Here is a 27,214-nt window from a genome sequence, read left to right as displayed (position 1 = left end):
AAAGCGCTCGAGTACAATTCAGGCCATTTCAAATAACTTCTTCGTGTTACTCACTTAGCCTGTTTAGTTCAGCTGCAAACTTAAATTATATCGCACTGGAATGTCCCTCTCTTTAGGATAAAACGTGGGATCCTTACCCGTTTTATAGCATCGAGGTCAAGACAAGTAACTTAGTTGTGAATCATTTTTTCATAACTGGGAACCTAATTGCATCGGTCAACAGCCACCCACAGTGGCTGTGTTTTTTTACATCTCCATCATGATAGTTGTTATTGTAATTAGAGTGGAGCACGCGCGCAAATAAATCAATTTTAAGTTATTTAGCGGAAGATGTATGGGTTGTTCGCATGTGGCAGAACACTCTGCACTTCCTAGCTTGAATGAAAGGACATTCTTCTCGAAACGATTGCTGGCGGAAATTTTACGAAGAAAAGCCTCTGAGATCGTGTAACACATAAGGCCCTGTCTGGACAATTGCGCAATAAAGAACTTTATCGGTGTTTACTTAGCCTCCTCTACTCTAGAAGGGTTGGAACAATTTGATAAGTTATGAAAACCGTGACGCATTTCACTCGAGTTCCCACGAAGATATGTCGAGCTCACGATAATCGAGGAAGACATATAGATGAAGTACTTCCTTCTTTTTCTTTTTCCTCGGGCTCGGAGGGATTATGATGGCCAAACACAAAATCAAACTTTGCCTTTGTTCCCTATTGTTTTAACATTTGCACTTGCAATTTTTTTTGGCGAGTGTTGTGAAAGATCTCAGATCAAAACCGTCACGTACACTCTCTTAAGTATCTCACAATAAGCATCTTAAGAGATATCTCGGGAAAGTCATTCTCGATAAAATTAGATTATTACAAATAGTGATGTGACAAGAGATTATTGACAGAGAAAATAGGTCCAACTACCTGTCAGGTAATAAGAAACTCAGCGGAGAGTATAGTCTTATGAGTTTATAAAGCTTGCCGCCACATCTTCTGTATAGTTTCTCGTCGTATATGCCTGCTGCATACATCCAAAGAGTTACGCCCAAATCATTACAATGAGACGTTCTCAACAAGGAATAGGTATGTAATACCGGCTGTTTGGTATACAATTTGCAGTACATAGAAACTTCTGGAAACACTTTGGACATTTTTTTTCCAAATATAGGACTTTTTGTAAAAAAAAGAGTATGTCATTTAATACTAGAGCCCTTCAATTTGAAGAGGAAAACAGTTGTAGCAACGTTCATAACATGGGGTCTGCATGAAAGACTTTATTTTGCAAAATGTAAGAATTCTCGGGAAGCCTTCCATATATCATCAATTGAGTGGACAGAAGTTGAAGTGCAGGCGTAGTGGTTCATAGTCGTTCTGGAGCTTGTTTAGATAAAGCACGTTCTTTTCATCTAACACAGTCGAACCTTAACACTAATGATTTTCTATTACTTTGTTTTACACTGTGTTCTTTACAATCCCATTTCCAAACTCTCAAGATCGGCTTGTTTCTCAACACAAAATCAAACTTTGCAATTTTTGACGAGTGTTGCGAAAGATATGAGATAACGTCAAACCGTCACGTACACTCTCTTAAGTATCTCACAATAAGCATTTTAAGAGATATCGCAGGACGGTCATTCTCGATAAAACTAGATTGATACGTGTGATGTCTCTGACAGTATGTGAAGTAAAATGTCGAGAAAATAGATTATTGGCAGAGAAAACAGGTCCACTCTCCTGTCAGGTTTATTCCACATCAGTTTATAAAGGTTGCCGCCACATTTTCTGTATAGTTTCTCGTTTTCTATTTGGTCGTATATGCGTGCTGCATACATCCAAAGAGTTAGACCCAAATCATTACAATGAGACGTTCTCAACAAGGAATAGGCATGATATTATCAAGTATCGTCAGATTATATGGCTGTTTCATCATAGCTTTGGCAACGCGGTAAAATTCCAGTATCAGTTGGTTTCGCGTAGACCTTCGTGTCTGGTCGGGGACTGTTTCTGATAATCATCATTCCAAGAAAGGGAAGTCTGTCGTTGTTCTCAAGTTCCTTTATGAAGCTGAGTGTTCACTAGAATACCGAGGCAGACGAAACATCGGGCATTTTGCTAAGGGTTTTATCGACAAAGCGCTAATAGAAAGCAGCCGTCTTGTTTTTCCTTTAAAATTTTTCTTCAATATGGCACATAAACGCATCTTCCATTAGTGGTCCGAAGGAGAGCCCATGGTAACTCTATCCACTTGCTCGTACAAATTTCCTGCAAATTGGGAAAAGGTGTTTTTTGTTTGTTTTTTTTTTTTTTTTTTGTGATGTTAAGGGCATATCTCCTATTGAAACCGTTGTCTTCGAACGCTTTCTCTGCTTGGATTTCGATGCCTCATCAGCCTCTGTTTTCTTCTCAACGCTGAATGAAATCCACCCTTCACTCATTTTTACGATGGAACTGAGCTATGCACATTATGTTGGCTTCACCAGCCGACACTTTCATCAACGTGAAGAGGAACACGAGCGATCAAAACCCGACAGTCACGTAAAGGACGAACACGGAAAGGATCGCGAGACCATCGAAAGAAATTTCAAGATTCTGAAGAAATGTCAGAGCGAACAGGATTGTTTGATCTTTGAAATGCTTTTTATTCGCGAACTTGAACCAAAACTGAACAAACATAGTGATTCGATCCGTGCAAAAGTGTTAACCTTATCGATTCACTTTTAACATAATTTCTTTCGCCTTAGCGTTTTTATCATTCTTGCCTCGATTTTCTCGTAATTTTTCTATGTAAATATTTTAGAGTTTTAGTCAGAATGCCATTAGCATTTTTAGAATTGATTACATAGATAAGCACATGACAAAAATTTGATCCTTCAGCTTCAAACTGACCATATTTGGCAGCATGATAAAAATTTTATCCTTCAACTTGAAAATGACACTTTTTAACCTTAATATTTATAGTAAAATCCGTTTATATCTAGGTTATGGGATTTCGTAGATTTGGCAGATTTCCTTGTTATTCTTTACTTAGTTGGTTATTGAAGAAGTTGTCAAAGGATCGTTCATTGTGAATCGTTGATTAAAGATCGTTGCTGGTTTGAGCTAATTATAAAATAACGTAAAAATATTTCTGAGAGCAAGCGTGAAAGGTAATTCTAAATGGAGATTGTTAACATCCACAGTTGATCCTTACAACTAGTAACACTCTTGATGAAAGGGAATCAGAGACTGGTTTTGCTGTTATTCCTTACATTCAGAGTGTTACGGAACCCATCAAGAGAATTTTGAATAGCCACAACGTTAAAGTTGCTCAAAAACCTTTTCAGACTTTGGGGCATATTTTCGCCAAATCTTAGGATTCTGTCACGAAAGAACAACAAACCGACGCCATTTATTCTATCCCTTGCAAGGACTGGGACAACGAATACATTGGACAGACCAAACATCAGTTTGGTACACGTTTGAAAGAGATAAAAAACCAGTTTTCTTTTGCAAAAAGGAAAATTCAGCATTATCGGAGCACACATGCCTAACTTACCATACAATTAGGTGGGATAATTCTAAAATTATCACCACTAATCGGCGTTACCACCAGAGCCTTTGTTTGGAGGCTTGGCATATTAACTCCGCCCACGCTCCTTTACATCGTGACGATGGCGGCTTGCCTCCTGGCCCCTATTGACACCTCGTCAGAAAAAAGGCAGCTATTTAGTGATCATATAAAAAAGACCTCTTGTTGCAGCGTTTACATCACCACTAATGAAGGCACTAGACAGGAGTGTCTTAACGTTGGGTCTATGAATTGTAACTTATTCGGTTGCATTCATTAAATCTGTAAACCAGAGTAGCATCAGACCATGTCTGATCGACCACCTGGTTGCCGTGTGAACTTTAATATATTTTAAACAATTTATGTTTGCAGTATAGGCTAACGCAAATGGGGTAATGCACATATGCCGTCTTTCAAGTTGATCTAACTTTTGAAAAATTAACCTTTGGTTTTGCGGGGATGTAGGAAATGAAGCACCAAGGTTTAACTCCAAGAGATATCTTTACATAGTATGTTTTGCCTACCCACTTCAGGTCATGTAATAATACTCTAGGGAATTACTACATTCAAATTTCTTCTTACTCACTTGATTTTTCTTCTTTCCTTTAGGTTCTGATCTGCTTTTTCTGGCACTTTCTGTGACTTATCAAATTCTACCATCAGCCCAGGCATTCCCAATAGACTGCCAAAAGAACACTGCAGTCTGTTTGGAAGAAATAATGAAGGAAGTCACCCAAGTTCGATTTGAGGTTAAAATTCTCATGGAGAACAAAACATTGGCGAGACGTAAGCATGATTCTTCTTCGTTAATGTTTGCTACTATCTTTCTTAACGTTTATTCATTTCAATTCTTCCTGCAATTTTTCAAGAGTATATCAACTGTTATTCCCTTGTATTTCATCAACAGCTAAGAACTGTGTTGAGCTCTACCATTCCGGTCAAAGGATCAGCGGTGTTTATACAATCGACCCAGATGGCTCAGGCGCCTTTAATGTGTATTGTGACCAAACTACTTCTGGTGGGGGGTGGACAGTCTTCCAGAAGAGAATGGATGGCTCTGTTGATTTTAATCGCACCTGGAAAGACTACATACATGGCTTCGGTAACTTGGTCGGTGAATTTTGGCTCGGACTGGACAAGATAAATCGTCTGACACAAAACAAGACAAAGAACATGCTTCGAGTAGATCTGGGGGTAACTACTCGCCAAACTGTTCACGCTGAGTATGAATGGTTTGGAATTGGGAACAGGACTACTGACTACCGGCTGTGCATCGGCAATATGACAAGTAAGTAAACCGTCTTTTAAACATTCATCGTTGGATTTTTATATGTTACTTCCCTTTCGATGTCTAGTGCCCTATTCACACCAAAGCTAAAGAGCTGTTCTGCTAAAAACGATTTAAAGTTGGTTTCTTTAGAGAGGCTGCTTAAACTGATGTTTGCCTACTTCAAATTTAGCCAATTGAAAATACAAGTTAGTGACAACTTTAATCCAATGGAAAACTCAATTATTCAGTTCTCTGTTACTGATTGTTAATTCAATCCCCACCCCCAACTCCACGTAACCTGCAGATAATGGTTTCAGTCTAGCGTTTGAGTGTTTTTTTGCTGTTAATTCTGCCTATACCTAGTTAAGTCCGCGCTACCACGAAGACAGTTTGCTTTCGAAGCTGCTTGAGATAGAAAAATCATTGAACTCAGCTTTAGCAAAATAAAATTTGAGTATTAATTATATTTCCCGATATTTTTGTATTTCGATATCTGCCCTACTTCGTCGATTATCGAGTTTGGGGCGTCAAAAGTATTATCTTGATCCAAATATTATGAAATTTTCTTTTTTTCTTTTTTAAGGAGATGAAACTGTTTCCTCTGATTCCCTCAATCCTCACAAAGATCTCAATTTTGGTACCTGGGATAGGGATCCTGCTAATTGTACACAGAAAAGAGGCGGAGGCTGGTGGTATGGCAGAAGTAGTAAATGTGCTGTTTCTTCGAATCTCAACGGAATTTATCCGCATTGTCGAAATGAAACCTGGGCCGATATCCATTGGAGAGAATTAGACCCAAACAATCCCAAGGGCAACGCCCCCACATCAACTGAAATGAAAATTAGACCAGTGGATTTTTTTTAAAAACTTTCTGACGATAAAGTGTTCACGTAAATAGTGATTTCTGCGTCTTCTGCTCGATCGACTTCGTTGTTATTAAAATTGTGATTGGCAGATTAATGATCGAGTGGCCTTGAATTTGCATGAATTCCACCGGGGAAACATCATCGTTAACTGTTTCCTTCGTGACCAGGCATCAAGTGCAGTAATTTTTAACGGCAAGACAAAAAAGATCTGTATTTTTTCCAACGCCTCTTAATTTTAGAGGTTAAAATGTTTAGAATATACAGAATAGAAAAAATGACAAAATCATGGACTCGACCATATATAGTCGGTCAAATGCGATTTTAGAAAATAATTTTTTTTTTCGGAAGGATTTATATCTGTAGAACGTTCTAAGCTATTATAGTATAGCAAGGAAATGTACTTACTTTTACCCTTAATTGTCTGTGCACTGCACCTGAAGAAACTACAAATCTATCAAAATGAACGATGAAAAAGTCTTAAATTTCTCTCTCAAAGTCACGGAGTAGAAAAATAGCAAATACCAAACTTGGAAAATAGTCCAAAATTTTGCTTAAATCGTTATATGGTCGGACTCTTAAAAAAAGACAGCGACAGGTTAGGTCTTTCATTCGTTTCCCTCTCAATTTAAAATCTCTAAAATACAAAGCCAATACTTCCGTTTAAAAATGCGCAGAAACACTTTGTTTCCGTTTTTTATCGACTAACTTCTTTCATTTTGAGAGAAATTAAGAGAGTTTAAGTAATCTTCGATAAATCTTAATTACCATGTTTATTGGATTTAACCTTTCGGTCGGATCGCCTTTGCGGGTGGAATTACTGCCAGAATGAAGTCGTTGAATTCCCGATCCATTACGTAAACGGGTTGCTGCCACTTTTAAGTCGCTTCAAGGCAGAATTTCTTCTTACAGCATCAACACAATATCAAGCACACAAATGTTGAGAGTAACGAGAAATATCAATAAGGCAATTATTTAATGCAGGATCCAATGTAAACTTCCCCAAAATAACACCATAATAATTGAATGGCAATTAGTAAGGAGAATTTCTTATGAGATCTTGAGAGTAAAAGGCCGGTAAAGGGATTATCACTACACTGAAGAATCTATTGAGCATTAGAAAGGGGACCGTGAGCAAATGCAATCTTCCGTCATTAGGATTTCGAGTCCTAAACGCGCAAATAATATCAAGACTAGCTTAGGCATGGAGAGAATAGAGTAGGATAAAGTTAAATGAGATGGACTCAATCAATGTGTAATGCGAAAAAAGAAGATTAAGATGACGAATAATAAGATTTGCGAATAATACGATTTGACCCTGGTAAAGCGCACGTGTGTTAGTTATAAGACTCGTAGATTCTCCAAAAGGTTATCTGCAGTTTCTCAAGCTTTTAAGATGATGTTCTTCTGTGACTGACACAGGTATTTATAGAAAAAAGAGCTTCGAGTCGAACCTATGACCCTCCGAAAAATACTTCAGATGCTGTACCACTGAGCCATTGGAGACTCGTGGCAGGCTGAGCCGATTATCTTTGTCCATGGAGACAAACTTCATCTATACTTCTAGGATAGGAATATCGACATGGGATGCTATTGCACGATAGTGATGTAAATAAAGACGTTCAATTTTAATCCTAGTAATTTGTTTTTTGTCTTGTTTTCTTGTTGTCTCTTTGATTGTTCTTTCACGACTCAAACATGATACGACAAAATTTAATAAAGAAGGCATGACGTCTCAATCAAAAACACACCTATCGGGCAGTGAGAGCGCGCGTACTAACTTAAATTTTTCCTCTTTAAGTTATTTAGGCGGGTATGCTGACGCTTTTGTCTTTACCGTTAGCATCCTAGTTTCCGTGTGTCAATCTAATTTCTGATCTTTCGCAATGTCCGCTGGGTGAGCAGGAAATATATTATTTCGGAACACCTCTCCATACCACCCAAAGGAAGAGAGAAAGAAACAAAAAACAAAAAAAATTCCAAAAATTTAAATTCTGCAAATTTTTCAAAATAAAATTGTCTGATTAACATTTTCTACGTTTTTCGTGAGGAACTCTGGCTGTTATCGTTAAAGCCTTTCGAGAGAAAACTAACTCACCGGAACTCCTAAATTAATTCTTGTTCCGATATTGAAAGAATTCATTTCTGTGTTAGTGCAGTTTTGCCACAGGCTAAGATAAAGTGGCGACTAAGCAACAAGGAGATAAATGAACTTTTTAAAATCTTTATTACGTCATTGAGCGGAAACTGTGCTTGACAGGTCCCCGTACATGCCCGTGAGGGGATAGAGGGTGGGGTAAGTACTTCTTAGTCCCATTTTCACGGCTGGATGGATTTACTATAATAGGGCTGCATTCTTTAAATGGAGTTACTACAATGGGGTCGCACATTTTTCGAGATTTTGGGGGTGAGAAAAGTCTCGTATATAGGAATTTAAAAATGGAAAGATTTACAGTCAAAAAGTTGTCACTGTATTTCGCGCTGTTGTTTAACAATCGGTTTGCATTGGAAGTATGCCTTTCCCCTCTGCCGCCCACGCGGGCTGCGAGGTCACGCAGAAACAGATGACGTGCTTTTGAAACAACGTTCTACAGATGGACAAACAAAGAAATTGATAATTTCGCATGTGTCTAACATTCTTTGGTGTAAAATACTCATCTAAGCTTTTGTTTGTCATTGACAAGAACTTAATTGGTTTTTGTTTTCATGTTGTAACAGTCTTCGAAAGCACGCACGCACGCCAGAAACAGATAAGGATTCGAAGATCAGTGGATGGTTAGGACCATTAGGCTTGCAAAAGAAAGCACAAAGAATTTAATAGACTGGGAATGTTTTGAATCAAACAAAGTTTCTATTGGGGTCAAAGAAGAGAGAAAGACAAGGGACTTAAATCCGTCGGATTATAGTATTCCGTTTAACGTTTCAAGGCGCGACTATGATGGTTAAAAGCGAAAAGGTCGAATTTTCTGAGAGTCATATTTCAAGCATTTCAGCAGACAACATTCCTTGGTCACAGAAACGTTGTTCGGGCTTCCCTTAAGTAATCACATCAAATGTAGCAAGAAACAAACACACCCTGTAAAAGTTTTGCATGGTATTATTTGGCCTTCTATTACACATTCTTGTAAGTTTCTAGCAAACCAGTTCTTGCTCTTAGATCCATTTAGAGAAGATTATCTGCAAATATTTACATCTGCATCCCTTGCGAAAACGTTTTAAAACATGGGAATAAAAAGATTAGTATTGAAATGTATTTGCCTGGTTTTGCAAAGAGGGTAATGCTTGTGCAAATTCATGTCGTTATTAAAAATTTGTAGTATCTGCAAAGGTGAAGGAAACAAAGAGCACAATGTCACGTTTATATCACGTGTGCACAGGAAAGCCACAAGAACAGGCAAATCAGTGCGTCAACACCAATTTATATCCCTAAATTTTCAACACGTTTGCTTACTTTGCAACCCGAGTGAATCCAAATTTTCGTGTAGTGTATTTCACCTTTTTTTTTTTTCTGTCCTAAACGCAGAAATATCTAATCAATAAGATTCCAAGACAATGAGATCAGGTTTTTGTTTCTTTTTCCTCTCAAAAACACGAAGCCAGTGATTTGTTTGTAAATACACAGACGCAGTTTGTTTGGACAATCTTTTTGTTCAACTTCGTTACGTTTGAAAGAAATTAAGACAAATTAGTAAATCCTCCGGACGCGTCCACTGACATGTTTTACTGGATTTAATCTTTAGGTATTTTCCCTTCAGGGTTTGAATTTCCGCAAGAATAAAGATGCCCAGTTTCCGATCCACTATAAATATGGAATGGAGCCACCCACATGTCGCTTCAAGCACTATTAAGAGGATCTCAAAGAGGTTCTTGTAATGGCTTTGCGGCTAAAATTTTTTACGGTTAAAATTTTGGCCAATTTACGGCTAACGGTTAATTTCTTTCCTTCGTTCTTAAAAGAGCAATTTTTACGATAAGCCATTTTTGTAAGACCAATTGTTAAAATTCAACTTTTAGGCGTAATGGCCATTTTTTTCTTGCCGTCTAACGGCATGATTCCTTTAACTCCCATAAGTGACCAACACAGAATTTCTGCTCGCAATATCAATACTACATCAAACAGAAAGGTGATGAGAATAAAGAAAAATACCAATCAGGGGATTATAAGTTGATCCAATTCCATACAACATTCTGCAAAATAAAACTATAAGAATCGTATAACAGACACCAAGAAGAATTGATATTGAGATCTTAGCACTGGAAGGGTTAAGGGTCGTTCACGCGGCTAGCGCTGTACTGAAGAATCTATTGAACTATTGGCAAAGATGAAGCTTTCTACATGTGGTACATTGTCATAATGTTTAACATGATAGCGGTGTAACCAAGGGAACAACTGAAGACACACTTAACAATAAGAGCTGATCGAAGCTCTCTCAAGTCAGAAAGAGAGGATACTTGCAGCAGAGAGTTTGCACAAAACGACCCGTTTATCGTGATTACTATAGACAAGAGCTTTGCTACAATTATCAGAAAAGTTAATATCGTATTTTGCCATTTCCATATGGATTTTCACCAAAGCAAAGCTAGTATTCATGATAACTCCCCTTTTCATTGGTTCATAGAGTTTGTTCTAAAGATTTCAGATATTTGGTTCTCTCTTGTTACCACTCGTGAGTGAATTTTCGGGCTGAATTGAGATACTCATCAAAGTTTTGAGCTTTTTTTTATGGTGTAGACTTAAACACTTTTAACCCCCTGAGAAAAGGTAACAAGATATTTTTCAGGCAATAAACAGAATAACTTATTTTTGGTAAATCAAGGAATTAATCCAAACTGAGCACCAGCAATTTCGAAATTAAGCACCTTTGCTTTAATCACCTCGCGCGTAGTCATAATAGCGAGATACGACACCATCCTCGATCCATTAGAGCGAGATAATCTCTATCATAATAATCTCCTGAGCATTGGAATTCGTAATCCTCGTCTTTATTAACAATGTTATCCTCAACTTTGATTACAAACTGTTCACAAATAATATAAGCCTTACCAGCAGGATTCCACCGCTAAAACTGCTATTAAATTCCAACGATGATTCGACTGATTAACGTACGATTAAAAACATTTCTCTCAAAGACATTTTATCAACTTATTATCCATTTCCTGTTTAGCATGTCTATTAACTGACGAAGGGCTAACGCTCGAAACGTCAGCTTTGAAACTCTCTACGGTAGCCAATTTACCTTATCAACTCAGTTGATGATACTGTATCACCCTGCTATACTCTCCCGCTGACGATGTACCACACTTTCTTCAGAAACTTACCCCCTTTATCGATTGAAGACATTTCTCTTCAAAATATTTCTCTCAATCTAACTAAACAGTACAGATTTATATTTACCCATATTAAAAACAACAACATCAACAACAACAACAAGATTAAAAATAAGAAAAATCACATCACAAACAGGTAGAATTATTTTTTTTCAAGCTGTACGAGATTTTAACTTCCCAGGTCTAGCGACAATATTTCTGGTATTCTATAATTTCATCAAATTCATGATTAAGTCAATTTTGAACGATAGTCAAGATTTCACCAGTCTTAATTGGTGTTCACTGTACCCAAAAATAGCTTTCGTGCATGTAAAAGGATATCCCATATTTAGTTTGTTGCAAAACACTGGAATTTACAATTTTACTATCTATCTTAAAGTTTATGAGTTTTTAGGGGAGACTGAAGATATTTTTAGTTGCAGGGACAGTAAAATAAGTGAAGAGCTGGCTGCTTGCTCTCCACCTGTAAAACCGATAAGCTTCTTAAGTTGTCACAGTGAGTCACTAAACAAAGACTTTTGTTGAGCTAGAAATACGATTAAACAACAAAGGATAGTGCTAATTCATTAGACGGAAAAAAGCTAACAGACACATTGAATATCACATTTGTGGCGTCGGTAAACGTGCTGAGTTTCCGTGGATATTATCTGAGATATAATGATTACTGATACATGTTTATCTTCTGATATCTTTTGATACAACCGTCTGAGAAATATCTGTCTTAAAATTTATTTTTGACCCAAGAAAAATATATTTAGTATGTTATCCAAATTGAATGACACATTTGTGGCGTCAGTGAGCGTGTTAATGAATCAATGCCAAGAAGAATCTCTTAAGCGCACTTAAATCCAGTGTTATCTTTCGAAGCAAGGTTAGTTATATTTGTAAGTGCGTATTTGTACTTGAAGGGGTCAATTATGACAGAATTTGGAATTTTCTATCGTTTTCTCAGTATATAAAACCCCTTCTATGTAAAACCTGCATTTAGTGGGCACTCCTCTATTCTTCGAACTGGCCGCTTTTAAAATATAGCCGGGTTCGATTATCTATAATTCCCTATGCTCAGTGTTGGTGAAAATAGTTTTTCATTTTCAATTTCCTCTCATACGCTCTTCATTCAGACCACCGGCTCGCATGTGAAAGGGAAGACAATCACATGTTTTAGCGAAAAATTGATGATGGACTTACTGAAAGAATAGCTGACTGACTTATCGAACGATTGGTTTACTAATTGGTGCGGCAAGTGATTCCTTCGCCTCTGATTTTCAGAACTTAAGTTTTTGCCCCGTACCCCAAACTGAAATATAGTACCTAAAAAATTTGACCAATTTCCTTTTGATCCAAAATAGTTCCAGGGGAGTCGGAAAATTTCTTGAACCAGATAAGAATCTTTTGTGACTGACATCGAATGAACGAAAAAGGAGGAGTCACTTGTTCTGTCGCCACGCTCGCAGGTGATAAGCCACTTGAGTTCTTTAGCAAAAATATGCTAGTGAGTTAGAAACATCCCGAACCTAGGTTAAAAATAGTTTAACTTATCAATGGATAACACAGTTTCACTGCTCTTGTTTATTGAAATAAATGTATCAGAAAGAATTCCTCAATTTAACCTGATTGCTTTGCAGTTTCATTTCTTTTTATGCATCTGATGAGGGGAAACCTTTTTTTCCTGAGGGTCAATGGTTTACTCTAAAATTACTAACCTCAACATTCTAGCCAACAGGAAAAACTGTAATTCTGTTTTGCTTCATAGCTCTGAGGATTAACTGACATTTTTCCCTTTAATCTTGAATTCCATCGGTAACGTATCTCAAATTCTTACTCTTCACCATACGCAGTTGCCACAAACTTGCTCTTGGGGAGCAATGATGTACTTCGCAACTACTACGAGGCTCGACATTTTAAACAATAGGAAAAATCATATTTTCATTTTGTTTCATAGCTCCGAAGATTAGGTAGCTAAATATCCATAGTTATTCATGCAACTGATAAAATGAAATTTATCACTTTTAGGCCTCAGATGTGATAGACAATGATACTCTAAAATATCTATAAATATCATCATTTAACCTTATTTCGTGGCTTCTAGGCCAGACTACATGAAAATAAGTCCTAATAATTTCAGATTCCGGTATATGAAAGATTATTGCCATTTTCACCATTAAATAATAAATCCCATAACTGAAGTTGAAACCAACCACAAATTCTGCCTGAACGCTCTACGAAATTCTCACGAACTCGCACGTCCTCAAACAAAGGTCGGCTTTAAAAAAAATTGTTATTTTCCCGTTAGGTATATCATATATCCTGCCGAAAAAACATAAGTTTCCCTTGCTTGCGTTTAAGAGTGAAAACTTTACGGTAAAATCCGAAGGTATATTTGGTGCAATTTTCAGCGTGTTTGAAAACTTTCTGAACATGACTTTCCAAGGATTCGCTGAAACAGTATTCAATTTAACGGGTTACTTATGACGGTGATTCTCGAAAAAATTACTACAATTAGTATTGTCTCTGGCGATAACCACGACTTGACGAGGCATTGATGTATAGAACATGTGCGCACGCAGCTCTGTCAGCTACTTATAATTCGGTAGAAGGTTGAGTCCAATTAGTATTAAGAAAACCACTGATACATGCGTTAAAAATTTTGTAATTTCAGAATATATGTACTATATGTACTTTAAAAGCTCTGCGTGATGTTCTATAGTTTCTTTTAATGTAGCATGCTTGAGGAGAGTTTTTTCGGGACGCACACTATTCTGTGACAGTAAACTTAACTAAAAATAATAATAAAACAACTAATATCTAACTGAAACCTGTAAAAGAACTTTTCTCGCTTATAACTTTCCACAACTAACGACAGAATTTCTAGTGTTTTGCTATTTATTTTCACGTATTCCACCATGAATGAGGGTCAGGGCTTAGCGCCCATCGTGCCCGAAATAACTTTAAGCGTGTCTGAGAAGATCTCCTCTTTCAGATTGCAGTCAGATGTGCTGCGATTTCATTACAACTATTTTACTATTTATCCTTCAAGCTTTACAAGTTTTCAGGAGAGCCTATTGTTGGACCTGAAATAACTGTTTGTGGTAGGGACAGTAAGATACGAGAAGAGTTCACCGTTTTCTCTCCACGCGCAAAACTGATAGGCCACTTGCGTTCGTCGAGTGAAATGCTAAATAAGGGTCAAGTGTAAGATGGCGCTAATCCGTTAAACTGATAAACAAAACAGAGGTATTGAATATCACATTTGTGGCCTCGGAGCACGTTCTGGATTTCACTGAGTGTAAAAATTTATAAAATATAATGATTTCTGATACAATGCTGCGGCAAGTTATAGATTTGAACAAGATAAGATATCTACCATCGGCCCATGAATGGTCTCATGGAACTGTCCAGGTCTCTATCCAAATATATTTCAAGAAGTATATATGCAAATGAAATTTAAGCAGGAAACTGACCTAGAAGTACAGCGCTCTGGAGAACGGAACTCCGTCGCAAATCTACTCACTAGAGTATTTATAAAACACTCAGGAATTGGATAGCGATTGTATAGCGAGTTATAGATGCACGCGCGAGAGAAGGGTAAGAGTTGATGAGAGTTGCTCGATGCACAGCTGAGAGTAAACTGAGCTTCTTGAGAGCTCTCCAAACTTCCCAAGTGTATTAATAACTCGATATAAGTACAGTTAAAGCATGAAGCAATTATTTTAGAACAAAGCATGTAAACAATAGTTTTACTCGGAAAAAAAAAAAATTAAAACTGTGTCGGGTTTACCAAGTAATCATGTTCTACTCGAAAACTATGAAAAGGCAGAAACGACCATGAAATATTTCAAGACCAAATATGTATTCAAAGAACCGAAATTCTTCTTCTCCGGAGCGAAAAAATGAATGAAATTTTCTATGCGAGACTACGTAGTAGATTCAGCATGCTTGAATCGTCGTTTACTCGAATTCACGACCAGAAAATTGCATAGGTTTGTGTTGAAAATTTTTAAAATTCTGAAATTATATGGTTTTGAAATTGAAATATTGTACTTTGACAATAATTTTGAAATCCAGCAGCTGAAAATGATATTAACTGTTCGAAAAACGACGCAACATATTCAGTTAAGCTGGTGATCCATTTTGCTGAACCCTTTTGAGTCTTGTCCACCACTACGCTCGTCAAGTTTTGTTGAAACATCCGGCACCCCATTAGATAAGTTTGAGCCTTTTAACAACTGTTCAGTTTTTTTCACTTTAAAAACTTCGGAGAAGAGGAAAGGGGAGATTTCTCAACATTTATGATGATAATTTTGATGATTTTGAACCATGACTACGATTAAATCAAGCTACAAATCATCACACGATTGTAGTGAGCCAATGCAGCGAGCATGTGCACCCTTACACAATTACGACGATACTCAGTCTCGCAGATTTCTTCATCTACAGAACGAACATCATTTCCTTTTTTTGTCCTTCGACATCCAATACCATATTTTTTGATACTACCAATAAGTTTGAAAAAAACCCTTATAGTATATTCCTGACTACTTGGCACTAAGTGCATGGAAGAGCGTACTCGTCCCTGCGCATTTGGCAACGTGATTTGGACTGAGGTATTCTTTCTAATACAATATTGATGCAAACTGCTGACGTGTGCTTGTCTAATACTTTGATGGTGACCCATAAAATATTAGGCATGTTATTTTGATTATTCTAATTCCGTCCTTATCACAATAATGAAACGGTTTGGAGACACAAAATGATCAGAAAGACACAAATGCTTCAATAGACACAGATGATCTGACAGACATAAATGATCTAACAGACAAACATGATTCAATAAACACAAATGCTTCAATAGACACAAATGATCCAACAGACACGAACGCTTCAATAGACACAAATGACTTAACATACTCAAATGATCTCATAGACATAACTGATCCAAGAGACACCAGCGCTTCAATTGACGCAAACGTTTCAATAGACACAAACGATCCAATAGACACAAATGATTCAGAGACACAAATGACGCCACGGGCAGAAATGATCCAAGAGACATGAATGATTCAACTAGCAAAAATAATCCAAATGATAGAAATGAAATGATAGATAACCCAGTTGCCCCAAAAAGCCGTCTGCCTTCAGAAACATGGACCTCTTGATTTACTTTGTGGAAGTTTCCAATACCCTTTGAAAATAACGAATTCGTAACTAAAACATGAATTATGAATTCCGATTTCTTCATCGTCAATTAAAACTCTCCGTTAAATCGGATTCGAAATTTAGAAAAAGCTGTCTATTTAGATCATACGCGATGCACTCTTTAAAACGCCACGAAAACACTTACAACATACTAGAAAATCGGGGGAAAACATTTCAGAAAACGGAATGCTAATCAGTGTAACGCTTGTGCCGGAAAACTGGTGTCGTATATCAAGTTTTCACCTCATTAGCCGCTTCAAGAAAAAAACTAAACAAACACCGAGGTAACCCACGCTGGATAACCAATGCAAAAATGTTAGGAAAACAAAGTGTACAAATGAGTTTTTCCATGCCCCGAAAAACATGCTGAGAACATAATTTGTTTTCTCGTGAAAAAGAAGAATTTTTTTTCCGTGTAGAAATTGGTGATAAGACTTCCGAAGGCAATTAAAAAAGGCTTTGGACGCGTTGAAAACAGTACCAACGTATTATCATCGTTTGTCTCAGATGTAGTCACCAGCGATATCACTTCCTTGTAGCGAAACGTAACCCTACGAAACCACCTATCGTAAAATTTAAGAAAAATCTCTACTCTCTTGTCAAGGATGAGATAGCTTTCCAGTGCTCTTACAACCAACATTAAAAAGACGTAATTCGTAAGGGAAAACGTTTGAAAAGTGTGTCGAGGATTGTGGTGATTCTGGATCATAGATTTAAAATAGATAAAATGCATGTGTACAGTTTTTTTTACACCGTGTTGGTGAAAATGGGTTATCCATTACAAATATTTTCATGTGTTCCATATAGGGACCTCAAGTTCCGAAATAAAGGGTAAACTCACCACACGATTTGGAAAAAAAATGGTAAATAACAACTGATTAATCGATTAATTAGTGAAGAATGTGATTGTTAAACCTCTGTTTTTCAGCGGTCTTCTGCATCTTCTCTGCCTGCCAATTTACGAGAATGCCACAATACAGCTGCAAGGTAATTATCTTCCTCTATACCAAAGCTGACAGTCAAATTAAATTTCTTTCGAAACACATCATCGATAACGTGAGTAAGTCACGGGATTGAGAAGGAAAAATTCAATAAATGTCGCTGGCGGAAATAATTTTATCCAAATGATTTTAAAAGTTGTAGCCACCGTAACTGTATGAGTTAGATAGTGATTTGATTGACAGATGAAAACTGATGAGAAGAGCTTAGGAAGGATTAGAGGCTACGGAAAATTGCCAACAATTAAAAAAGCCATTAAGCTCTCATGAAGTGTCAAATATCAGAGGATATAAAACAGCTATATAGCTACTGTTTATAATCATAAGTCCAATATAATAAATTACTGAATTCCATTTGATTTGCTTTGCAATACTCATTGTTAAACATCTATCTCACGAAGGAAAATCTATCACATCAATAAACAAAGATGGGTCCGGAAGAGACTTCATCAAACACTCTTTTAAATCTTGTTTAGGCAGAAAAAATTGAAACTGCGATATTTCTAGAAGACCAGCTGAATTCTGAACACTAGCTGTCACGATAATGTAGTCGTCAATCATGTCACATTTCAGTGATATGGTTGACGACTACATGCAAGTTCTCGCCAACTATGAATAAGACTGACCAAAGACGAGCCAAAACTAGAAATTTCCTGTTACGAACCCGTTGTAGATTCTCGATATAGTTAGCTGCCTTAGTTCTATTTTAAGGGGTAACAGAATTTTTAACCCTTGGAACGGCCTGAGCCAATAGGATTTGTCTACTTTTTGTTTTCTGTGGGCATATTTAGCAGACAAATTCGAACGGACTTTTATTAGTTCTTGAACAGAGCACGAGTATGTAAGGTCCTAGTACTTTTGGGAAAAACTTTCCCACTGTACTTTTTCCATAGAGTTTCTTAATGTTCTTTCCTATCTTTATCATAAAATCGGTTTTATCTTTTTGCAGCCTTTATGAATAACACCGCAAACAACACCCGACGAATCAAAATGAGGGACAATCGACAAGGAATGGCTTCTTTTTTCCAAATATGGAATTTTTCGTTTTGCAGCTATTGAAAATGAAGAGGCTAAAGTTTGCACCTCCTTTTAACCGATGGGGTTTGTATGCGATTCCTATTATAGCCAACACCATCAACTCTTAAAACCCAGTCAGTGTGCTCGATCACAGGGAACAACAGTCGAACTCCAAAGGTTTTGAAATCTTTCAGTCGTGGTGTGATAAATGAAGTAAAGTCAGTTATCTGAAGCAGTCGATCATTCACGCTCGTGGTAGCCTATAACTTTCTTTTGCAACGAGCCCTGAACAATTTCGCCTAAAAAACTCGATCGCCTTGTTCAATAGTTGACTGAATTGAATCTCTTGGATTATGCAGATGCAGTTTTGAGTTCGTTTCTACCTTGGGAATGCCAAAATTGACAACTATCGTTCTTTTTAAAAAATTGCGAGCGGGTTAAAATAGCGCAGGGGAACTCTTGCAAGCTTCTTGTTTGTAGGTGTTTCAATTTCTTGTCCAACTATTGTTTGGACAATCATATGTTGGAATGAAATGACTGATAAAATAATTTAAAAATAGCAAATGCTTTATGGGATTAAAAGAAAGCACTCGTCTTTTAAAAGAACGCAAAAGAAGGAATTTCGTGATATCATAAGTTGGATAACTTATAATAATAATAATCCCCTGTAAGAAACGGGTTTTTGAGATTTAAAGTCTGGTTTTTTACTTCATGCTTTGTCGCAAACTCCGAGATCCGGATATCAAAAACTAAATCCAGATTTCCCAATCAAAAGAACCCCATAATTTCTTTTCGTTTGTAGTCAGAAATTCATTCGGAAATGTGACTGTATAACATATCGTAGGTGAAATGACCTCATAACGCTCGATGACTTCTTCTCTGCAGGTTCTGCTCTACTGTTTCTGGCACTTTTTTTGACTTTTCAAATTCTACCATCAATGCGTGCATTGCCAATAGATTGCCAAAGACACTGCAGTTTGCCTGGAAGAAATAATGAAGGAAGTCACCCAAGTTCGATTTGAGGTTAACATTCTCGCAAAGAACAGAACATCGTTGAGATGTAAGTAAGATATCCTTCGTTTACTCGTATTTATCATTCCATCTTCTCTAAATCGTTACTTATATTACGGGAGACTAATTCTGCAGAATGATGAATCCAATTTATGTTTCAAAGGAGTAACTTTGCAATTCTAAAATATACAGTTTTGTCTTCGTAGTTCTTATCCTTTGCAATACTCTTTTAAAAAGCAATGTAGCTAAACATGAAAAGGAAAAAAAGAAAAGGATAACACTTTGAAATGCTTGCAGTAACTTCCTCAGAAAGAAGCAACAAACAGTCTATTAGAATAAGAAACAGTATATTGTTCGGTTTGGAGCCGATTTGGGGGGGAGGAACCGAGGAATGAAGGTGTTCGTTCCAGAATGTGTACGACAGTATTGTCTCTGTGTGTTTGACAAACGTGAATAATATAGATATATATATATTTTTTTAAAATTCACTCTTTAATTTATTTATTTATTTATTTATTTTTTTATGTCCGTTCTATTTTTGTCCCTTATCGTCGTGCAAGAATTCTCGAGAGGCTTTCTTTTTATCATCAATCAGTCGACTGAGAAAATAGGTCCACTCACCTGTTAGGTAATAAGAAACACATGAGGGTAAAGTCTTATCAGTTTACAGAGCTTGTCGCCAACTTTTCCTTGTAGTTTCTCATTTTCTTTTTGGTCGCATATGTGTGCTGCATACTTCCAAAGAGCTACACCCAAATCATGACAATGAGACGTTCTCAACAAGGAATAGACATGTTATTATCAAGTATCATGAGAGTATATGGCTGCTATATCGTGGCTTTGGTAATGCTGTGAAATTCCAGTATCAGTTGGTTTCGCGCAGACCTTCGTGTCTGATCATGTCTGGTCACACGACGAGTGGCGTGAGCAGCCACTCAGTACTTTTACTCTATGTATTTGATGATTCATGTAATTTCCCAGTTTTGTTTTCAAGTCTAGAAGATAATGTCAAACCACCATTTGTTGACTACCGTTCAATGACTTGACAGTCGGGGACTGTTTCTGGTAATCATCAGTCCAAGAAAGGGAAGTCTGTCGTTGTTCTCAGGTTACATTGTGAAGCTGAGTGAAGGGTGGATTTCATTCAGTGTTGACAAGAAAACAGAGGCAGATGAAACATCGGGCATTTTGCTGAGGTTTTTTGGAACAAGGGTTTGACGGCACTTTGTTAAGCAGACATCTTGTTTTGGTTTTCCAATTTTTCTTCAATATGGCACATAAACGCATTTGCCATCAGTGGTCCGAGAGGAGAGCTCATGGCAACCTTATCCACTTGCCCGTAAAAATTTCCGTCGAATTGGAAAAGGTGTTTTTTTATGTTTTTTTGTTTTTTTGTTTTTTGTGATGTTAAGGGCATATTTCCTATTTAGACAGTTGCCTTCGAACGCTTTCTCTGCTAAGATTTTGAGCTTCGTCGGCCTCTGTTTTCTTGTCAATGCTGAATGAGATCCACCCTTCACTCAGTTTTACAATGGAACTCGAGAACAACGGCAAACTTACCTTTCTTGGAATGATGATTAACGGAAATAGTCCCCGACCAGAAACGAAGGTCTACGCGAAAACAACTGATAATGGACTTTTATTGCATCACCAAGGCCATGTTGACGAAAAGTACAAACTGTCTCTGCTGAGGATAATGTTAAACCGTGCGTTTAGTCTACTCGAACTGGATTTTTTTCCATCGAGAATATGAACGTCAAAAAAGGCTTTTGCGTGAGCCGACACTTTCATCAACGTGTGGAGGAACACAAGTAATCAAAACTCGGTAATCATGTAAAGGACGAGTACGGAAAGGATCCCGAGACCATCGAAAAAAATTTCAAGATTTAATCTTCTCATGAAGAAAGAAACGCTACGATTTTCCCTTCGATTTTTCGCCCATATGCATCTCTCTAAACGTGGAATTTTCCATTCCTACAAAAAATATCGAAAGTCTTTTACATTTTGTTACCTCTCTTGATCAATCATCTTGTATAAAGAGCTAAAAAATGTAGGTATATTTGGTCAAGTGACCGCTTAGACCAAGAATTGCATAACAGGTGTAGTTGAGAGAAACTTGTCACGTGGCAGATTTTAAAAGGCATCCAATACGAAAATACGATAGTGACCTGAGATTTTTTTGATGATTTTCAGAAATGAAATGATTGTTTATAAAGGGGAATAGATATTAGTGTTGTAGCTTTCTGACAAGGGGAGATATTTGACCTCAAAGTTGTCTAATATTTGGATGAATCGAAAAGTCTAAAAACACAGTCGTTTCTTGGCCTCTGTCGTCGATCAAATTGACTGATACTTGTGGCGAACATTAAGTAAGGATGGAAAAAATATGTGTGCAAACCCTCAGAGTAATTTGTTGAATACCATCGCAGTGAGAGCTTCATACGTTTTACCTATTTTGAAGCGATTTCCTTGGAGAAAACCAATAAAAACCGGGGGGGGTGGTCTATCCCCCCGGAAAAAACCAAAACAGAAACCAGTTTGTCTTTTAAGTTTTGGGGTAGACCCTTTAAGACTGTAATCATCGAGAATCGCTGGCCAGGCTAAAAATATAGAAATTCTGAAAATTTGCCTGAAAAACGCTCTTAGGGAGATATATTAAAAAAAAAAAAAAGCATTTAAAAGTTTGAAAAATCAAATGTTTCCGAGGAAATGGGGAAAAACGAAAATTTGGGTTTTTACCTACTTATTCATGCAAAAAATACAGTAAAATTGACCAACTTTAGTATGTTAGTACTGAAGGAGGATGTTTCGTGAGAAATCGGGGGTGTTTTTACTTCAAAATATAATTCAATTTATTTTTATTTGTGGCACTTTAAGGAGCTTTGGTTCAATTTTAAAATTTACATGATTTTTTAAGAAAGTACCCTCAAACGCTTGTTGCAAAAAGCGGAAAATCGAGCAACTTCAAGCCTTCAAAACGCGTCTTGGTATGAGAGAAATCATGTCAAACTGCATACTGGCACAAAGGTTGGTCCTTATACGAAAATAATATGAAATAACAAATTTGCCGGCAAAATAAAAGAGTTTGCAAGGGACCATGGCCAAGGTCAGGAATTTGCATTATGCAAATCAGTTGTAGAAATCGTACTTGAGAGCTACGAAGAAAACAAGATAGTTAAAGATGGTTAAACAATTATTTGATATGGAAATGATATGAAATTATACAATAAAAAATCCGTAGACATTGCTGAAGAGGGCTGCAAATTGATGTGTAGATGCGAAATTTTCTGTTAATTTGAATTGCAGAAGACTCTGTTATGGTTGACTCACTATTTCAACAGCACTACCTTCACCTAACTATAGATAAGGGCCGCTGTATAGTTCACCATTTTTGTTGACTACGTGTTTATTATCGACACTATTCTTAGTTGAATGGCTAATTTTTGTGCAACAGCGATAACATTTCGTTTGAAATATCTTGGATATCTTGAAAAAAGTCATGTGAGTAAACAAATTCATGCAACACCGCAAGCTTCTGCTGTGTAGTTTTTAACCTAAAGATAACAGCCCAACTATTTTTTTTTATGCTATTTGCTTTTATTTTTTTTTGGAAAATGGCCACATTTCTGTCATAAAACTTGATAGAAAGGACTTATGTCACGGTAGCAATTATACCGTGTTGCAGTCTGGGCGATAATTCTCTATGATGCAATCACGGTCTTTTTCTTAGAGGTAAACAAGCGCGAGGCTTTTCACAGAGCATATAAGGAAAACGATGTCATTCTGTAATTTTGCTTCTCTTCTTGGGGGAGCTTGTGGTGCAAGTTGTGAAAATCCAAACGTGGTTGACTTTGTCGGATTGAAAGACTGTACTAGGGAAGTTACAGCTCACTTGAAGAGTTGTAACATTTTGACGGATGTTGAAAGCGTCAACAACAACGAAAGGAAATTATTACCAGATTTTTTTTTTATTATATTACTTTAGTTTAAGGACCAAACTTTGTGCCAGCATGTAGTTTGGCATGATGACACACATACCAAGACGCGTTTTGAAGGCTTGAAGCTGCTCGATTTTTCGCTTTTTGCAACAAGCGTTTGACGTCACTTTGTTAAAAATCATGTGAATTTTAAAATTAATACTCCTTAAAATGCCACAAATGAAAATCAAATAAATTATATTTTGAAGAAAAAACACCCACAATTTCTTACGAAACATCCTCCTTCCGTACTAGCGCACTAAAGTTGGTCAATTTTAATATATTTTTTGCATAATTAATTGCTGAAAACCCGAATTTTCGTTTTTCCCCATTTTCTCGGGCACATTTAATTTTTCAAACTTTGAAATAATTTTTTTGAATATATCTCCCTTAGAGGGTTTTCCAGGCAAATTATCAGAATTTTCGGTTTTTTTAGCCTGGCCATCGGTTCTCGATAATTACAGTCATGGGCTCTTAATAATCACGGTCCATTAGTCGCTACACTTCAACATATCAAGGTTATGAGATTTCGTAGATATGGTAGATTTCCTTGTAATTCTGCACCTAGTTGGTTATTGAAAAAGTTGTCAAAGGATCGTTCATTCGGAATCGTTGAATGAAGATTGTTGTTGGTTTGAACTAATGATAAAAAATAAATAAATAAATAAAAGATTTAAAAAAAACTAAAAATATTTCTGAGAGCAAGCGTGAAAGGGAATTCTAAATCGAGATTTGTAACATTTAACCCGGCTAAATGATCCACTATTGTATGAAAAATATTTAGTGATCTTGTTTTGGTCTCCTAATGCTTGCTTGTTCCAGTAATACAGCAAAATAGAGATAGCGTAGGTTCTCAGTGTCAAAGGTCTAAGTATTTCACTAAAGCATGGTCTATTATGTCCTATTTGCACATTCAAACCACTCAAGCCTTTGACTGATTTGGCGCATGAGCTTGTGTGAGAATAGGTGTCATCGAATTAATGTTGAAGCCTCTATCATAATTAACCAATTTATGTTTGCAGTGTAGGCTAACGCAAAGGGGTAATGCACTTATGCTGTCTCTCAAGTTGATCTGGATTTTGAAATTCCTTAACAGTATGCGAGAATGCAAAATACGCACTAAATGGCATTTTCGTCTTTGCTACTGAACTTGATGTGGAAAAAATTGACCTTTTTTTTTCTCGGCTAGGATGTAGGTAATGAAGCACCAAGGTTTGACTTCAAGAGACATCTTTACCTAGTATGTCAGGTCATGTAATAGTACTTCATTCAAATTTCTTCTTATTTACGTGCGTATGTGCCTATGATTCACAAAAGATAGGGCTGAGAATTCCCTTCAGACCTAATTAAAAGTTCTGATAAAGTGGGTAAACAAAACGCACAAGCCAAGGTAGTCTATTGATTTCGAAAATTTATCCTTCGAAATTCGTTTCTTTGATGCTGAAAGTTACCAGACGACATATCTACACTGTACTTGATAGCCTTGATTCTTAAGTAAAGCCGCAACGTTGCCATGTCTGTTGTCTTTACCAGGTGGGGTATTTCATTTTCTGCTAAGACTCATTATAATTTAGTTCTAACAAAGCGTTTTTTTCTACAAAATGACCTTTCGGACGACCTAAAAAAAAATTCTAGGGGAGCATGCTACCTATTTACCACTCCAAGAACTTAATTTCTTCAGCGGATATCAATCCGACCACGATTACTAATCCTGGATCTGCCCTGAGCAGTAAATTTACGCCATATTATAAAATTTATTTCCTTTAGGTTCTGATCTGCTTTTCCTGGCACTTTTTGTGACTTATCAAATTCTACCATCAACGCGAGCACTCCCAATAGATTGCCAAAGGAACACTGCAGTCTGTTTGGAAGAAATAATGAAGGAAGTCACCCAAGTTCGATTTGAGGTTAAAATTCTCACGGAGAACAAAACATTGGCGAAACGTAAGCACGATTCCTCTTCGTTCATATGTGTTACTACCTTTATTAACATTTATTCGTTTCAATTTTTATTGTTATTTTTCATGAGTATATCAACTGTTTTTCCGTTGTATTTCATCAACAGCTAAGAACTGTGTTGAGCTCTACCATTCCGGTCAAAGGATCAGCGGTATTTACACGATCGACCCAGATGACTCAGGCGCTTTTAATGTGTATTGTGACCAAACTACTTCTGGTGGGGGATGGACAGTCTTCCAGAAGAGAATGGATGGCTCTGTTGATTTTAATCGCACCTGGAATGACTACAAACATGGCTTCGGTAACTTGGTCGGTGAATTTTGGCTCGGACTGGACAAGATAAACCGACTGACACAAAACATAACAAAGAACATGCTTCGAATAGATCTGGGGGTAACTACGCGCCAAACTGTTCACGCTGAGTATGAATGGTTTGGGATTGGAAAAGGGACGGCTGACTACCGGCTGTACATTAGCAATATGACAGGTAAGTAAACCGTCTCTTTAAACATTCATCGTTCGATTTTTATGTGTTACTTCCCCTATCCACGTCTTCTGCCCCATTCACACCATAGCTTAAAAGCTGTTTTGCTAAAATCAATTTAAAATTTATTTCTTCAGGGGTGTTGCTTAAACTGATCTTTGTCCACTTCAAATTTTGCACATTTAGCGAATTAACAAGTTAGTGACATCTTGAATCCTATGAAAAACTGATTTTTAATTCAATCCTTCCCCCAACCCCACGTGACCTGCAAATAATGGTTCGTTCTAGCGTGTGTTTTGCTGTTAATTCTGCCCATACCTAATTGAGTCCGCGCTCCTCCGTGGACAGTTTGCTTTCGAAGCTGCTTGAGATAGAAAATTCATTCAACTTGGCCTTAACAAATCATAAAATTTGAGTATTTACCATTTTGCCCGATATTTTTGTATTTCGATACCTGCCCTACTTCGTCGATTAGTAGCTATCGAGTTTGAGGTGTCAAAAGTGTTATCTTAATCCTAATATTATGGAATTTTCTTTTTTTTTTAACAGATGCAACTGTTTCCTCTGATTCCCTCAATCCTCACAAAGATCTCATTTTTGGTACCTGGGATAGAGATCCTGCTAATTGTACTCTAAAAAGAGGTGGAGGCTGGTGGTATGGCAGCAGTAGTGATTGTGCTGTTTCGTCGAATCTCAACGGAATTTATCCGCATTGTGGAAAGGAAACCTGGGCCGATATCCATTGGAAAAAATTAGATCCAAACAATCCCAAGGGCAGCGCCCCCACATCAACTGAAATGAAAATTAGACCAGTGGATTTTTTTTAAAACTTTCTGACGGCAAAGTGTTCATGGAAATAGTGATTTCTGCGTCCTCTGATCGGTCGACTTCGCTTTTAGTACAATTATGATTGGCAGATTAATGATTGAGTGGCCTTTTTTGAATCTGAATGAATTCCAACGGGGAAACACCATCGTTAACTATTTCCCTCGCGACCAAGCATCAAGTGCAGTAATCTGCATGCATGGTGATGTTAATTCTTTTTTCGTACTATTCATTGTTGATTTGAAAACGCTGTAATTAAAAAAAAATTAGTTCGCTTGCTGTCGAAATTAAACCAAAATATCTGTAAATTCAGTTTTTAAATATCTGACAAAGAAATGTATTCGGACCAATCGATGCCGTTTTGAAGAAGTAATTTGCACGACAAGAAACAAAACGTGTATCATTTACAACGCCTTTTGATTCTAGATTTTAAAATGCTTAGAATATTCAGATTAGTAGAAATGACCAAATTATACACTGAATCATATATAGTTGACCAATTTGAGAAAAGGATCTTTTCATCACATCGAAGTTAATTCAGAAGGATTTATACCTATGGAACATTCTAAGCTACTTGCTGGAGTTCCTGAATGTTTTCACTTATTTTTACAGTTTTTACGTTTTTTGATGATTTTTAAAGCGTCACTATCTTAGAACTATCAAAAAAGCGATTTAAGATTATATCAAAATATGTTACTTTGGGATATGTGAGTTTTAACGTGTGAAGAAATAAAGACTGTTGTTCATTA

At 36.9% G+C, this 27,214-nt stretch overlaps 2 protein-coding genes and 1 long non-coding RNA gene across 5 annotated transcripts in view; all 3 read left to right on the top strand.

The window, feature by feature from the left end:
* LOC149037305 (uncharacterized) overlaps positions 1-18,286 on the top strand; it is an 87,539-nt gene extending 69,253 nt beyond the window's left edge. Inside the window, exon 3 of the long non-coding RNA XR_016181143.1 lies at positions 18,142-18,286. This is a non-coding gene — a long non-coding RNA (uncharacterized LOC149037305). The remainder of the gene's footprint in view (positions 1-18,141) is intronic.
* On the top strand, positions 891-7,307 carry LOC149037306 (angiopoietin-related protein 7-like). Its single transcript, XM_089187595.1, has 4 exons — positions 891-1,073; positions 4,147-4,323; positions 4,445-4,825; positions 5,391-7,307. Exons 1-4 carry the CDS (start codon positions 1,049-1,051, stop codon positions 5,669-5,671), a joined length of 864 nt encoding a protein of 287 aa, XP_089043721.1. The 5' UTR covers positions 891-1,048; the 3' UTR covers positions 5,672-7,307.
* A 901-nt stretch (positions 18,287-19,187) lies between the features above and the next one.
* On the top strand, positions 19,188-27,214 carry LOC113671328 (angiopoietin-related protein 7). Of its 3 annotated transcripts, XM_089187597.1 has the most exons (4): positions 23,643-24,437; positions 24,965-25,141; positions 25,263-25,643; positions 26,190-27,214. In XM_089187597.1, the coding sequence occupies exons 2-4, from the start codon at positions 25,075-25,077 to the stop codon at positions 26,465-26,467; spliced, it is 726 nt and encodes a 241-aa protein (XP_089043723.1). In that variant the 5' UTR covers positions 23,643-24,437; positions 24,965-25,074; the 3' UTR covers positions 26,468-27,214. The 3 variants fall into 3 exon arrangements, with proteins under 3 accessions (XP_089043725.1, XP_089043723.1, XP_089043722.1); XM_089187599.1 differs by lacking the exons at positions 23,643-24,437; positions 24,965-25,141 and adding an exon at positions 19,188-19,269; XM_089187596.1 differs by lacking the exon at positions 23,643-24,437 and having other exon boundaries at positions 24,475-25,141.

Source organism: Pocillopora damicornis, chromosome 11 (genome assembly GCF_964200805.1).
Source record: "Pocillopora damicornis chromosome 11, jaPocDami1.2, whole genome shotgun sequence".
Classification (NCBI taxonomy): domain Eukaryota; kingdom Metazoa; phylum Cnidaria; class Anthozoa; order Scleractinia; family Pocilloporidae; genus Pocillopora; species Pocillopora damicornis.
This window is presented reverse-complemented; position numbering and strand designations above follow the sequence as displayed.

Bases quoted from the DNA above. Each gene is read 5' to 3' on its own strand.
- LOC149037306 (XM_089187595.1), top strand. From the start codon at position 1,049: ATGAGACGTTCTCAACAAGGAATAG. The intron at 1,074-4,146 runs GTATGTAATACC...TCTTTCCTTTAG, and splicing joins ACGTTCTCAACAAGGAATAG to GTTCTGATCTGCTTTTTCTG. The intron at 4,324-4,444 runs GTAAGCATGATT...TTTCATCAACAG, and splicing joins GAACAAAACATTGGCGAGAC to CTAAGAACTGTGTTGAGCTC.
- LOC113671328 (XM_089187599.1), top strand. From the start codon at position 19,203: ATGAAGGAAGTCACCCAAGTTCGATTTGAGGTTAACATTCTCGCAAAG. The intron at 19,270-25,262 runs GTAAGTAAGATA...TTTCATCAACAG, and splicing joins GAACAGAACATCGTTGAGAT to CTAAGAACTGTGTTGAGCTC. The intron at 25,644-26,189 runs GTAAGTAAACCG...TTTTTTTAACAG, and splicing joins GTACATTAGCAATATGACAG to ATGCAACTGTTTCCTCTGAT.